The sequence below is a fragment of the Chanos chanos genome, chromosome 3, assembly GCF_902362185.1.
Source record: "Chanos chanos chromosome 3, fChaCha1.1, whole genome shotgun sequence".
Classification (NCBI taxonomy): domain Eukaryota; kingdom Metazoa; phylum Chordata; class Actinopteri; order Gonorynchiformes; family Chanidae; genus Chanos; species Chanos chanos.
The window spans coordinates 43,937,342-43,951,569 of NC_044497.1; the positions used below are offsets into that span (position 1 = coordinate 43,937,342).

A 14,228-nucleotide genomic window follows, 5' to 3' on the forward strand; every position below is an offset into this window, starting at 1 on the left:
AGCACACATAAACATACACACACACATTTATGAACCAACACTGTACATGATTTACAGAGTCAAGAAGATACATACACATTTGCATCCCCCTATACATACCTAACCAAGCCAATGAGCCATCAGACACATACATGCTTTACTGAGCCAATGACACACACCTATGACTACATGCTCTCACACACCTGCACACACACACACACACACACACACACAAAGGATATAATTTGTGTCTCTGCTGGGCTATAGGACAGTGATTTGTAAGTGTGTATTAGTAGCATCTGTGTGTGTGTTTGTGTATTTCTAAAGCCATGACTCAAAGCCTGTAGAAAAAAAAAACATACATACAAACACACACATACACACGCACACACACACACACAAAAAACATTGAGCTTGCCAGAGAGAGAGACAGTGTTTTTGTTGCTGTTTTTAACTGTGTGTTTGTGCACAGTTTCTCTTGCCTGCAATACTGTGCTTGTTTGACACACTAGAACTTTTCCGACCCTGTGTGTGTGTGTGTGTATGTGTGTGTGTATGTGTGTGTGTGTGTGTGTGTGTATGTGTGTGTGAGAAAGGGTGTGGATTTGGTCATAGGGCATAGTCAGAGGTGCACTAATGCGCTTGTAAAAAAAAAAAAAAGCCAAAAACCACACACATTTAAAAAAAAATGGAAACAAGCAAAAAAAAAAACATACAAAAAAGTAAATAAACAAATGCAGCTCCCATAATTTATTATAGTGACAGAGGGAAGAGCCATTGTTGTGGAAACATGGCTGTTGCAAGACGCAGTGGGAGTGGTGCATTTTGATTGGTTGAGCAGTGTAGTTGTAGTAGCTGCATGCCTCTGTGTTTGGGCTGTTGTTCAAGTGCAAACCTAGAAATGTGTGTGTGTGTGTGAATGAATTTGTATATCAGTATAATGTAATGTATGTGTGCATTGCACAGTGTGTGCGTGTGGTAGCTCCCTTAAGCTGTGACGATCTGTAACACTACCAGACTGATGTAGCGATGTGTGTGTGTGTGTGTGTGTGTGAGAGAGAGAGCGAGAGTGTGAGAGAGAATGTCTAAGACCCTGCCATGACTTTTGACCCTAAATGCCTAATGAAGAAGCACACGTGACCGTAGCTAAATTGCCCAGCCTCTCTCTGGTGCTGCGTTGCCATGGTAACAGTGTTTATCTGTGTTTTTAAAATGCAGTGTTTGGAGGGGGCAGTGCTTTTCGTGTACGTGAGTGTTTGTGCATATGAGTGTGTGTGTGTGCGTGTGTATATGTGTGTGTGTGTGTGAGCGTGTATGTGTATGTCTGTGTGAGAAAGGTTTCCCCTCGTGGTTGCTATGCTGATAGCTACGCTGGTTCTGCTATGCTGGTTGCTATGCCGTTTTTGCTAGAATAACGATGTAGAATGTTGTGTGATGCAGGAACTTCCACCAACAGCATGCAGGCAGAGATGGGCTAAGGCAAAACTCAAAAGTCTTCTTAAATCAAGAATTTTTGAGTTGTTATCTTTTCCTTCAAGTATGTTTTTCTATCTCTTTTCCTGGTAAATATAACTGACAAGGTTATTTTCACATATTTAACAAGATTCTGCTATCATTCTATTTCCTTACATTTTTTGTCCTCCGAAATATTTGATAACTGGACGATTTGGTCACTGTCAACTGGTTCTGAGCAGGGAGAACTATGACCTACTGTTGCGTAAGTTTGGTCTGGAGTAGAATGCATTATTTCTCTTCCCGAAGGGCCATCTAGTCTTACACACCTGAGTTACATATACAGTGTGTTCTACAGCACCTGTGGGGAATTCCAGAAAGCGAATTTAGTGAAAACTCTCAGTTAGTTAACTCAGAACAAGTAGTAAACCTTCTAATAGAAGAGCCCTATGGCTCCATTCTCCTAGCAAAACAAAGCCATAGGACTCTTCTATTAGAGGTTTACTACTTGTTCTGAGTCAACTAACTCAGAGTTTTCACTAAACCCGCTTTCTGAAATACCTCCCTGGAGGAGCCTCATCAGTTGTGTACATATGTATGTGTTTGTGTGGGACTGAGAAGAAAAGCTGTCATATACAGCAGTCCTCCACAATGAGAATGACCTGCTCTTGTTGCATAGCTGTCTCTGCTGTTACTACATTGTCGGAGTTTTTTTTGTTTTGTTTTTCAGCCAGTGACTATGAGTTTACTTGCCTGTTTCTTCAGTGTCCTGCGTGCTGATTGGTGGATGCTGGCTTGTGTTGATAGTTTACACAGGGTTAATGTCCGTGGAAATGCCTTAAGTATTTAACAATCATAAATTATTACTAACTGTAGATATTGTGGGTACGTATTTAATTTAATTGTTTTCTCTTTTTTGGTCATTATTTTGCAATGGAATCATATGTTATTTATTTAGAAATAACATGAAATGACGAGTTTGAAAAAACCTCTTACCTCATGTTTGCATTGGTTTTTTGCGGGAATGCTTCGCATGCAGTCAGTCGTGTTTGTGTGTGTGTGTGTGCGTGTTCTTCCCTGGTGCTGTGACCTCACTCACATTCCGCATGCTGATTGGCTTGCCGGTCAGACAGCAGCGGAGTGCAGGTGTTCTGGGTTTGATTCGCTGTCCTGTTTGCACTCTTAGTTCACCAGGCAACCCTCTCACTGGCACAGTCTCTGTAACTCTGGCATTCTCTCTCTCTCTCTCTCTCTCTCTCTCTCTCTCTCTCTCTCTCTCTCTCTCTCTCTAACTCTGGCAACCCCATACCGCTCCCTGCCACTGCCAGAGAGCTGAAGTGTTCTTGTGGGGCATAGTCAGCACTAACAAAAGTTTGTTGAAGCACAACTGATTTTAAAATGCATGTTTTTTTCTCAGGTTCGAAATGTGTACTCACTGAATAGAGATATACAATTTAAAAAAAAAAAAGTATGAATAGAAAGACTAGTGCAGATATACTAATACTAAGAAGATTCATTTTGCTGCTGCTTGCATTTGAAAAATAAAACAAAACAAAAAAAAAGATAAATGAATATGTCCAAAAGGTGCCAGTGAAAGGGGTGTCTGTCTGCTGTCCAGCTGTAGATGTTTTTTCACTCTGAAATTTTCTAGCAGAAATAGACTATTTATCATTCAAAGCAATAGCGCCCCATGTTGGTGAGACTGCAGGCGTGCATCTGGTTGCGTATTTTCTGTGTAAAATGTTTTATTCTCTCTCTCTCTCTCTCTCTCTCTCTCTCTCTCTCTCTCTCTCTCTCTCTCTATTTCTCTCTATTTGTGGAATTTTTGTACCTTATTTATTATGACTATTACTAATAATAATGATTTTAAAAGTGACATTGCTAAACCCAAATTGTTCTGTTTCTTTTTATTATTGTTATTTTAATTTTAATTTGTTTAATTTTAAAGCTTGTACATTCTCTTTTTTTGTATGTGCTCTTTTTGTAATAAAAGCTGTTACAATGTTGAAATTCCATCTTGACTGAATCATGTTTTTCTTTATTTTTGAAGAATGGATAAATGAATGAACCATTTCTAAAAAATGGTGCACTGTGCAAGCACAGTTCAAGGACATAATACAACTGGTTACAGACTAAATACCTACCAAGCACCAGAGTTTTCTTTCCCTGCATTTCACAAACTTCACCAGCAGATGGCAACATAATATACTCACTTTCTCTTTTCCCCTCTCAAGTTTCTTTTGTCAGGCTCTCTCTCTCGCTCTCTCTTCCCTTGATTGATTTGTTTTGGTTCATTAAATAATCATGTGCTCCTCAGTTACAATGAAAGTTTAATGGAGATTTGTTATTCTTTTTTACTTCAGTGGTACAGCAAAGTATTGCCACAGCAAATACTGAATCATATTAAGTGCATAAACATTAAGTGCATAAACAGGATGTTGTCTTTTAAATGGAAGAAAGTGAGGACATAGTCTTCAATATATATGAACACACATTTCTAGCTATCTTGTTAGAGCATCCTCTATCCATACTGTTATCATGAATTATTACCCCCTGCACCAATCTGTCACATTACTAAAGCAGTTGCATACTCTTTCATACTCCACGGAAACACTCACACAAAAACAAAAATCTGCTTTATTCCTGTGTGCCACTGTTGTTGATATTGAGGAAGTTGAGCTTGTCTAGATATGTCATGGTTTTACATGCCACTAGACTGTAATAGGTCTCCAACACACCACATCTCCGCCCATGCCCTGAACCCAAATCTCTCCATACCATGTCCATCTTCTCTGGTTCTATTCCGGCTATGCTGAACAGGAAGTTGTAACAGCAGGCACTATAGCGCAGATGTTGCTCACCTGAGAACCTGATACTGGGCGTGGCCACCACCCCCGCCCGTCTAGCACACAAGCCAATCAGCACACTTGATGGGAGGGGCAAAGTCACATCCTCTGAAGCTACATAAACCTTGCGAACAACATCCTGCGACATCAGGTAGGTGGGGCCAGAACAGTAATCTGGGAGGAGCCTGTCGGGGTATAGGTGGGGTGGCAGGTAGTTCGGCCTTTTGGGGTCACGCTCGGGAGAGGCCTTGTGAATGACCCTACCCAGGTAAAGGTCATCATCGGGTCGTGTTCCTGTTCCCAGCAGATAGGAGGCGAGAGCAGGGACATTCAAAAACGCCGAATCCGTCTCCACGACAACAACAAACCATGCCTGTGAGCAATAGAGCAACACCCACCGTAAAGCCAGCTTCATCTGCTCCCAATGCATGCGTTCAGACACAGCCCCTCCCCTTGCTACACCTCCTTCCCCCAGCACCACCATGTCTCCATGAAGATATGCCTCTTCAAGCATCTCCTTCTCCTCTACTGACTGGGCGGACGCAACTACAAAAAAGAGAGTGCGTACAGCCACACCTGTCCTAACTGTCGTTTGATTTGCCCATGACTTTCGGATCGCCTCTCTCTGGCTGGCATTCCCGGGGGAGCTGAAGACCAGGGTGAGGATGAGGAGAAGGTTTTGGTGAGGGAGGCAGGCGGCCGCGCTGACCGGGTAGAGGCGGCGTGAGGCGTTGGCGCTGGGTTGGCTCAGGTCGAGTTTGCGGGCACGTTCACGTAACTCGAGGACGGAGCGGTCAGTGTAGGCGGCGGGAGACGTGGGCAAGAGAAACTCCTCAATGAAGTCGGAGCCAAACAATAATGCATGAAACAGCATGACGTTACACAAGACAAAACACCACTGGTGAACCTGCAACCTACAGACCTACACAGAGAGACAGAAAGAGAGAGGGAGATATCTTTTTTAGATATACTTTTAAATCACAAGGTTCCTCCAAAATGTGAGCAATTCTGAAAGACTTAGCCAGAGCTCTCATTTGAAGAAAACCGCTCAGAGTGGCTTTTTGACGATGGATAAAAACAACAGAAAGAAAAAAAAGGAGAGAAGGTTAGAGGGGAAAAGAGAGAGAAAGCCTGTTGTGAAAAGCATCAGAAAGAGGGAGAAAAAAGGGGAAAAAGAAGGAGATAAAAAAAGAGGGAGACAAAAAGTCAGAACAATGTTCTTACCCTCATGTTGTCTTCTACAGAAGCTTGGACTCTTTCTGTCTCTATCTCTCTCGCTCTGCTTAGCTCTCTCTCTCTTTCTCTTTCTCTTGAACGCTTGGCTTTGTTGTGTCCTACAGTGGTCACAGACCTGATTACCTGAGCCTCATTTCCACAGTTACCTGACACTGTACAGGAAACAATACACCTTGGTCCTGATCTGCTGTGTACCCAGAGAGGAAACTCTGCTCTATTAGTCTATTCATGGAAACTCACACACATCACACAACCTCATATACACAACTATAAACTGTTGCGCATTCATCTGTTCTTAATCCAGTGGAAAAACTGATCAGTTAATCAGCACGGATCAATAATTAGGACGTGTGCCCTAGATAAGTTTATCTTAATATGGAGCATCATGTGAGAGCATTTCTGTCTGTATCTCTGTAACTTAGTGTTTTTGGAGAAAAGTTCATGATATGCTCGTTCAGATCTCCCAGTGTGCTCACAGTGCACTCCCAGTGTGCTCCCAGTCTCTCCAGCTGTAAGGATACTGATTCCAGTTTCCATGTGATGAAGAATGCATAATGAGACTTATCCATCACAGCTGCTGAAATGCATCAAACCCCCACGTATAGATCTGCTCTAAGGTTAGACTGCAAAGCTACAAAACTGCCGTGAACTCCATGAACGCACTCTACACATTTTCCAGAATGTCACTGTCTTTTAGATTGGTCTACAAGCACTGATACACACACTTTAAATATCTGTTCTTTCCATAAACCGTTAGCCCCTAACAGACAATTAGCTTTATAGTGCCACAGTGTTTGCTACAGTGACACCTGGAGGATAATAGTGCAATTGCAGGGTAATATTAGGTGGTTTATCTTGAAATAGGATTTGTACTTATCTCAGTGTGATATATGTTGCAGTCATAAACAGAGAAACAGATTTTTACAGATGAAAGATCATTTTCAGTACCTGTGATGACTCCTGTCTGCGTGTGTGTCAACAATAAATATATCACATATTGTTCACCCAGAACATATTTTCATTCTCTACAGACTATTCATAGGGACAGTGACAATGGGAGGCGAACCTCTTTAGATGTCTATACACACTGTGTGTGTGTGTGTGTGATAATTTACACTCCCAGATGTCCTGTGATACACGTGTGATAATTTTGCGAGTGTAACATGAGTGAGTGCATAACCATATAGATGTTCCAAACGTCTTGTGAATGTGTGTGGGTGGGTGTGCATTGTGTGTGTGTGTGTGTGTGTGACCCTGAAGAGGGTGAATAGGATGAACAGTTATTTTCTGTCCTGCATTATCACCTTCACCTGCCCATCACTCTCTCTCTGTCAACAAACCTCTACATTCCCACATACATACCCACCCTCTCTCTCTCTTTCTTTCTTACACATACACACGCACACAGAGGTGCATGTGGGAGAAGCAGACAGACAAAAGAGGCTGAGAGAGTAGCAGGAATTAGTTGTTTCTTTGAGTTCAGGCTAAAGCATCTAGGGTAACTACAAACTCAAGAAAGCAAAATGTCAACAAACAGGTCAGTATGTTGAGTGATTTCTCTCTCTGTGTGTGTGTGTGTGTGTGTGTGTGTGTGTGTGTGTGTGTGCGTGTGTTTGGCATGCGTATTTTTTAGATGCATTAGAATTTTCAAGCATACAAGAGAATATATGACTCATCTCAAGGATTCGTGCACTGAAAGAGGAGAGAGAGAGAGAGAGGAAGAGAGAGAGAGAGAGAGAGATCAGTTTATTTTATGAAAATCAGGCTTTCTCACACTATGTGTCTTTGTGTTCTGAATGCAGTTACAAAGGCTTAAACGAGCTGAGCTCAAATGTACCATCCTTCCCAGAAACTTTAGACTTTGACTATTTAAACCACAGACTGTGTCGCAGAGTCTCGACTCTGTGGAAAGACCCCTTGCTGAATTGATGTGTGCATGCGAGGTATGTGTCAAAAACAGACTCTAGCTTAAGATCATATCTTAAGGTCACATCCCACTCCTATATTATTAGCTTCTCACAGTCAGACTGCAGGAATTTGGCATATCTTTGGTTATTATCATGGTATTAATCAGCAGCCGGCTGAAAGGAAATGGCTTCCATACTGTGGTAATGATGAGTCTGTATGACTTTATGTGCTCTCACTAACACATGAACACACACATGTAGACAGACACAGCACAGTCATCAGTGTTCATGCGCTTCTGTTTTAAGCTAAAATAACAGTAGCAGCTGCTGGCAATACCAGCTGAGCCAAAGCCAATATCATTAACAATGACATCACCTCGTAGGCCTTGACCAAAAGACACACACCCTGTGCTCTGTGTGAAAAGAAGAGATGCCTGGGCACCAGCTTGTAAAGACCAAATACACACACATATACACACATACACACAAACACACACCTCTCTCTGGCTCTGTTTCACTTCTCCAGGGGTCACATTTACTCTTGCCTTTGGAAAATTACTGCACTTTTTCAGTGGAAGCTAAAGTTAAGAAACATTCTTGCCAATGATTAATACGTGTATTCTCTTAATGATCTGTGAGTACCCCAAACAAACAAGAAAATACTTCCCTAAATTTAGCATGTTTGAGGTGGGTTTTTAAAATTTAAAATCAGGTCTTGTGTAAAGTTTGTGAAGATAAAAGGAAGACCTCATCTCTCTAATTGCAAGGATCCTGTTAATCAGGTTATAAAACTTTAGACTGCTAATTTGGAACCTTGGTTTTCCCGTTAGTAGGATAAGATGTTTAAAGGGTGAGAAAATCTTTTTATTTAGGGTGACAAGGTGGTTTGTTTGTAGGGGCAATGGAAGGTGTGTCTGATTTTTCGAGTCTGAATGAGCTGCAAAGAACAGCTGCAGGAGGAGCCGTCACTTACAGACACTGGAGTCAGGTGTTCATGTGTGTTTGAGAGAGAGAGATACAGAGAGAGAGAGATACAGAGAGAGAGAGAGAGAGAGAGAGAGAGAGAGAGGGTTTGTGTGTGAGTATCAGTAACGGATGTCCCTCATGTCTCCTTAGGAGAGATTTACATTAATCAGGTACCAATGTTCCATTGCGCTGAAAGACTCATTAGTCATATTACACAGACATGCAGACAAGCACACACACACACACACACACACACACACACACACACACACAGACACACACACACACACACACACACACACATATATATATGTATATGTATATGTATACACTGTACTTAATGCTACATTAAAAAAAGAAGCTTAAAGACAAGTTGATGTCTTTCTTTCCCTTGTCCGTCCCTTCCCCCTGGTTAGGTATGCCGTGTGGGTATGCTGGTTTGGATGTTCATGTGGCTATAAATGCCACTGTGAAATGTGATGAGCAGATGAATCAGACAAGGACAGAGAGGGAAGGAGAGATGATCCAGAGAAGGAAGAGAGAGAAAATGTTATTGGATGATTTTTAGATGTATAGTGTGTGTAAATGTGAGTGTGTCTTAGTATGTCTCTTTGTATGTCAATGGTCAGAATCTGCTTGTTTGAAAGACTCACTTCACACAAGTGTGTGCATGTGTTTGTGAGTGTGTGTGTGTGTGTGTGTGTGTGTGTGTGTGTGTATGTGTGCCTGTGTATGTTTCTGAAAGACAGAGGATATACTTTGAGAGAATGAGTCTGGTCTTAGTAGGACAACAGGCTGTTCAATAGTGAACAGCACCGAATACCTTCTACATGTAATTAGATTTACATAAGTGAATAAATTCATCACTGGTCAATTTGTATTGGTTTTTGCACTCTCTTCCACTCACTTTGCTCTGTTTGTATTTACCAGTCTAATGTTATGTCTTTGCTTTGTTTTTGTGTGATTATGCGTATGGGCTGTATGTATGTGTGTGTGTGTGTGTGTGTGTGTGTGTAGGATCAGCCATCAGAACGTTGTCAAACTGACAGCCAAAGACCGGCCCTCCGACATGATTTACGTAGGTCAGTTTTCAAATCAGTCATCTGCCCGTGTGTTTAGGATATAGTGCAATGCATTTTTAGACTAATGGATAACAACATAGATAATGACCCAAATCAATAACAGTAAAACGTCCACTCTATTCTAATCATTTTTTTTTTACCTTAACAGCAGTTGTAAACCTCTTCCAGTTTAATCTCTGACATTTAAACTCAGTTAAAAAGAGAAAAAAGAAAGAAAAAGCAGCGACAGATTGGGGCATTGGAGCTGATAACTGCTGTAAGGTTCAGATGGATATTCAGAAGTTAGCCCATAGACTGATGCACAAACAAGCAAAAGCTTTAAAGTTTTTGAACGCATCTAGTTGTGGATTCAAGTAGGTCATTCTGCCCCTTGTTCTGAAGAACACAGCAGAATGGCATTCTGTTAGCATGTGATCTCACTGTCCAACTAATATTTCTATACATCCACACTAATTAGAGTGATATATATGTAATCCATTGAGCTTTTGTCATTTCTTGATAGTTTATACAGAGTGTATAGCGTACAGAGTGGTCGTATAATAGATTTTTAAAGGGTACAGAGTTGTTGTATAAAAGATTTATAGTGTACAGAGTGGTTGTATGATAGGTATATGGTGTATAGAGTAGTTGTATTGTAGATTTATAGTATACAGAGTGGTTGTATAATAGATTTATAGTGTACAGGGTGATTGTATGATAGGTATATGGTGTATAGAGTAGTTGTATTGTAGATTTATAGTATACAGAATATGGTGTATAATAGGTATATGGTTTATAGAGTGAATGTATAACAGGTTTATAATGTATAGATTGAATGTATTAGAGAAACATAGAGTGTAGCATGCACAGTCAAGGCTGGTCTGTTTTGAGTGTTCAGAGACATTTGCTGTCAACAGTGCACCATGGCAACCTCTGTAAAAATACTTTTAGTTTTATGACTGACATGACACCCCCTGTCCCTGCGTGTGCAGTGGGAGGTTGGAGCAGCGATGACCCCTCCTGTCCAGTAGAGCAGTTTTGCACTGAGTATAACGAGTGGAAGATGACTGCTCCTATGATACGTCACCGTGGAAACGCAGGTGTTTGTGCACTTGGTGGCCTAATCTACACAGTGGGCGGTTCTGATCATGTCACCTGTGTGAGTAGTGTGGAGAGGTGAGGGTTACATGCACCCACACATACACACACACACACACACACACACATAGAATAAATTACTGTTGTAGCATATTCCTCGACGCTCTAATGTTGTATGGCCAGCTGCTTTTGGACATTTGACCCTGGCCTTGACCAGTGCCACTCTAGGACTTCTGTGTGAGGTCAAGTGTCACATGATGGATGCTTAACATTCACCTCAGGAGCATTTTTAATTACGACTGTTTAATTCAATGAACTGAAATTGGTTGTCATGGCAATGGTGGACATTTTCTGGATGTCAGCAGAGCGGCTGAATCTTAAAATGTCTGCTGCCTCAGAATGTATTAATGGGCTGTGACACACACACACATACACACACACACACACACACACACACACACACACACACACACACACACACAAGCACACAAACAAATTCATACAGTGCTATCAAGGCACACAAACAAAAGTTTTATATTGTACTGTAACCTTATGAGTACTGTTGAATAGATCTAAACAGTAATGTTTTTACACAAACACCATATTTACCACATCCAGTCGATTATCAACAACCACATTTATTAAAATTCAACTAATGAAATATTTTAAAATGTCCTTTCTCACTGTGAAATGTAGACGTGATCCACGACACAATTAGTGGATCTTTTTTTTTTAGCGATATAAAATAGCCAGCCTTGAAGTCTGGTGTTGCTTTTCATGTCACTCAAACACCGTGCCCTCTGACTGGTTAAAAAGAGCACAGTCCTGTCACCCAGGTAACAATCAGACAGTTATTTGGCAGTGATTGCAAAAAAAAAAACAGCATGACTTCAGGCCTCTGGTACTGAATTTGAGAAAGCTTAGTCAACAGCATATTCCCAGTGTATTGATATTGATATATAAACATGTGGAGTGTGTGATTTGGGTGTGTCAATCAGATATGACCCGGAGCGTAACGAGTGGCTGGGGGATGTGGCTCCTCTCTCGTCTCCACGGTGCAGAGTGTGTGTATTAGAGATGGACGGCTGTCTGCTCACACTCGGAGGCCATGACGGGATTGCCTGCATCAACACAGTAGAGAGGTAATCACATATTACACATACCTTAATACAAGGCAAACACAAGGCACTTAAGGTGCAGGATTTTAACACAACCATTTTAACATCTGAAACATTGGGAAAATGTGGTCCTTTTCTTTTCCTTTTTTTCCTTTCTTGTCTATTTCTGAACATCACTATTAGGCAACCAGAGACATTCAATAAAGTTGGTTAACTCTGTCTATCTGTTTTAGCTACATCAGATGGAATCACAGCAGTGCATTTCAGGGGTATAAAATGTCTTGGAAATCCCATGTTATCTTAATTTGTGTTCGTGTCAATAACAGTAATTTTAAAAGCAAACTGATAATGTGTGCGTTGTTCCTCACAAGCAGAAGAAAAACATTTTCAATACACTGAATTTATAGCTCCTAATATGTTGGCACTTGTCAGCTGATGTGTATTACATGCTTGGGAAGGGGAGAGGTCAGAGAAAGAGTGAGAAAAAAGAGACAGGGGAGCACATGTGTGGGTTTATGAGAAAAGCTTGAATGTGAGGGCGACAGCAGCAGGTTGATAGCAATCAGTTGTTCAGTCTCTACCTCATGCTTGATCTGTGTGTTCATTCTGAAATGGTTAAGATGCAATTTGTTCTCTTTAAAATCACCACCTCTCACTCAAGTACAACATCAACAACAATACACAAAATATACATTAAACATACACACACACACGCACGCACGCACGCACGCACGCACGCACGCACACACACACACACTAAAATATACATGCATTATATATTTGCACATATTCTTCTCCCACTGTCTCACTCTCTCTATCTCTCTCTCTCACACACACACACACATACACACACACCCAGGTATGACCCTGTGAGGAACTCATGGTGTAAGTTGACCCCTATGCTGCAGCGGAGAGCAGGGGCATCAGCAGCTGTGTTGAATGGACACTTGTATGTGGTGGGTGGAACTGATGGGGACATTACTCTTGACTCAGGTACACACACACACACGCACACACTCACAAACGCACACTTTTTCAGGGTATTTGTGATTAATGTTATTAATGTTACCATAGAAGCCAAACCTGCATTTTAGACAGTTTTTAAGGTAACCACATGACCTTGGTTTGACCTTCATCCTCTGTGCCCCTCAGTGGAGTGTTTTTACCCTGCGGAGGGACTATGGCGTTTGTGCCCCCCCATGCTGAGCCAACGGGAGGGAGCAGGGTGTACTGTGTTTTTGGACCGTATCTATGTAGCAGGTGGGCTAGATGATCTGGGCCTGCATCTCAGTACAGTGGAGAAATATGACCCCCAAACACATCGCTGGAGCCCTGTTAGAGCCATGAAGAACAAGAGATACCAGGTCAGTGTGTGTGTGGGTGTGTGTGTGTGTGTGTGTGTTCTTTTTTCTAGTGATGTATATGTAAATGTGTCTGTACATGTTTGTGCTTTTCTGATCTAACTGAAGAATACTTAAAAGTACCTTTATTGTGATCAATCTACTGTGAGGCAAAATTTGTTGCCTTACAAAAGAATATATATTTAATTCCTGAAGGTTTCTCTGATGGTATTTAATGGGTTTTTGGTGGCTGTTGGGGGATTTGACGGCATCACCCATCTGAAAACAATGGAGGCATACGACCATGAAACAAACTCCTGGAGGTGTGTATGTGAGTGGGCGGTTGTCTGCTTTCAGTGATGAGTCATTTGCACAAATGAGAATGTCTCCCCTTTTGTCTCTCTCTCTCTGTATCTGTCTCTCTTGTTCTCAGGCACTTTGGCAGCATGAAGTCTAAACACCCTGGTGGTCACATAGCCCTGATTAGGGGTCTCTGAAAATTGTGGATTTACTCTGAAATAAACATGCAAGCAAACAAACAATTGAAATGACTGCCTTCTTTGTGTTTAAAATATACATACTGCGGTGCCATTGTTTTGCTTGTCTACGATTTCTGACATTAAAGACTTGTGAGTACTTTGACTATCTAAAGACTTGAGAATCTTGCAGTATATAGAAAAAGAGAGAGATGGAATGTCTAGAGACTCTCTGTTCTTTCTTTTGTGGCTGACAGAAAGAGAAATTAGCCAAGGCCATTCAGCAGATGGCGCTGTGTTTGTCGCTTTGCCTGTGCGTTTGCACCTATTAGACACACACATACTCCTAGACATAGACAGAGAGAGGTGTTTCAGAAATATGCATAAAAGCAATGTAAGCCGCACTAGTAACCAGTTCTAAAGTTAATGAGCCATGTCTTGAAGAAATGACATGTAACATAACTCGGTATTACGTCGACTTTCATTTCTGAACACTTTCAACCCTAAATCCAAAACATCCAAAGTGCATCACCTGAGTTTGGGATGAGGGGTCATGGGGAGGACATAATTTAGAGTCCTGGATGCACGAGACCGTGATTCAGTTTCTTTTTTTAAAATAGCGAGTTTGGGTTAGTCACCCCAACACCCCGATGCCAGCTGCTGTGACCAGAGACGAAGAGGGGGAGAATGCTGCTGCTCTCGCCGGCTCTTTTCTGTCCAATGGAGAATCACTGGAGACGCCGGTGAAG

At 41.6% G+C, this 14,228-nt stretch overlaps 1 protein-coding gene across 1 annotated transcript; it reads right to left on the reverse strand.

Annotated features, from left to right (window-relative positions):
* Nucleotides 1–4,068: 4,068 nt before the first annotated feature.
* On the reverse strand, nucleotides 4,069–5,507 carry b3galt9 (beta-1,3-galactosyltransferase 9). Its single transcript, XM_030767921.1, has 2 exons — nucleotides 5,502–5,507; nucleotides 4,069–5,199 (listed from the first exon to the last, which is right to left on the reverse strand). The coding sequence occupies exons 1-2, from the start codon at nucleotides 5,505–5,507 to the stop codon at nucleotides 4,069–4,071; spliced, it is 1,137 nt and encodes a 378-aa protein (XP_030623781.1).
* Between the last annotated feature and the right edge of the window lie 8,721 nt (nucleotides 5,508–14,228).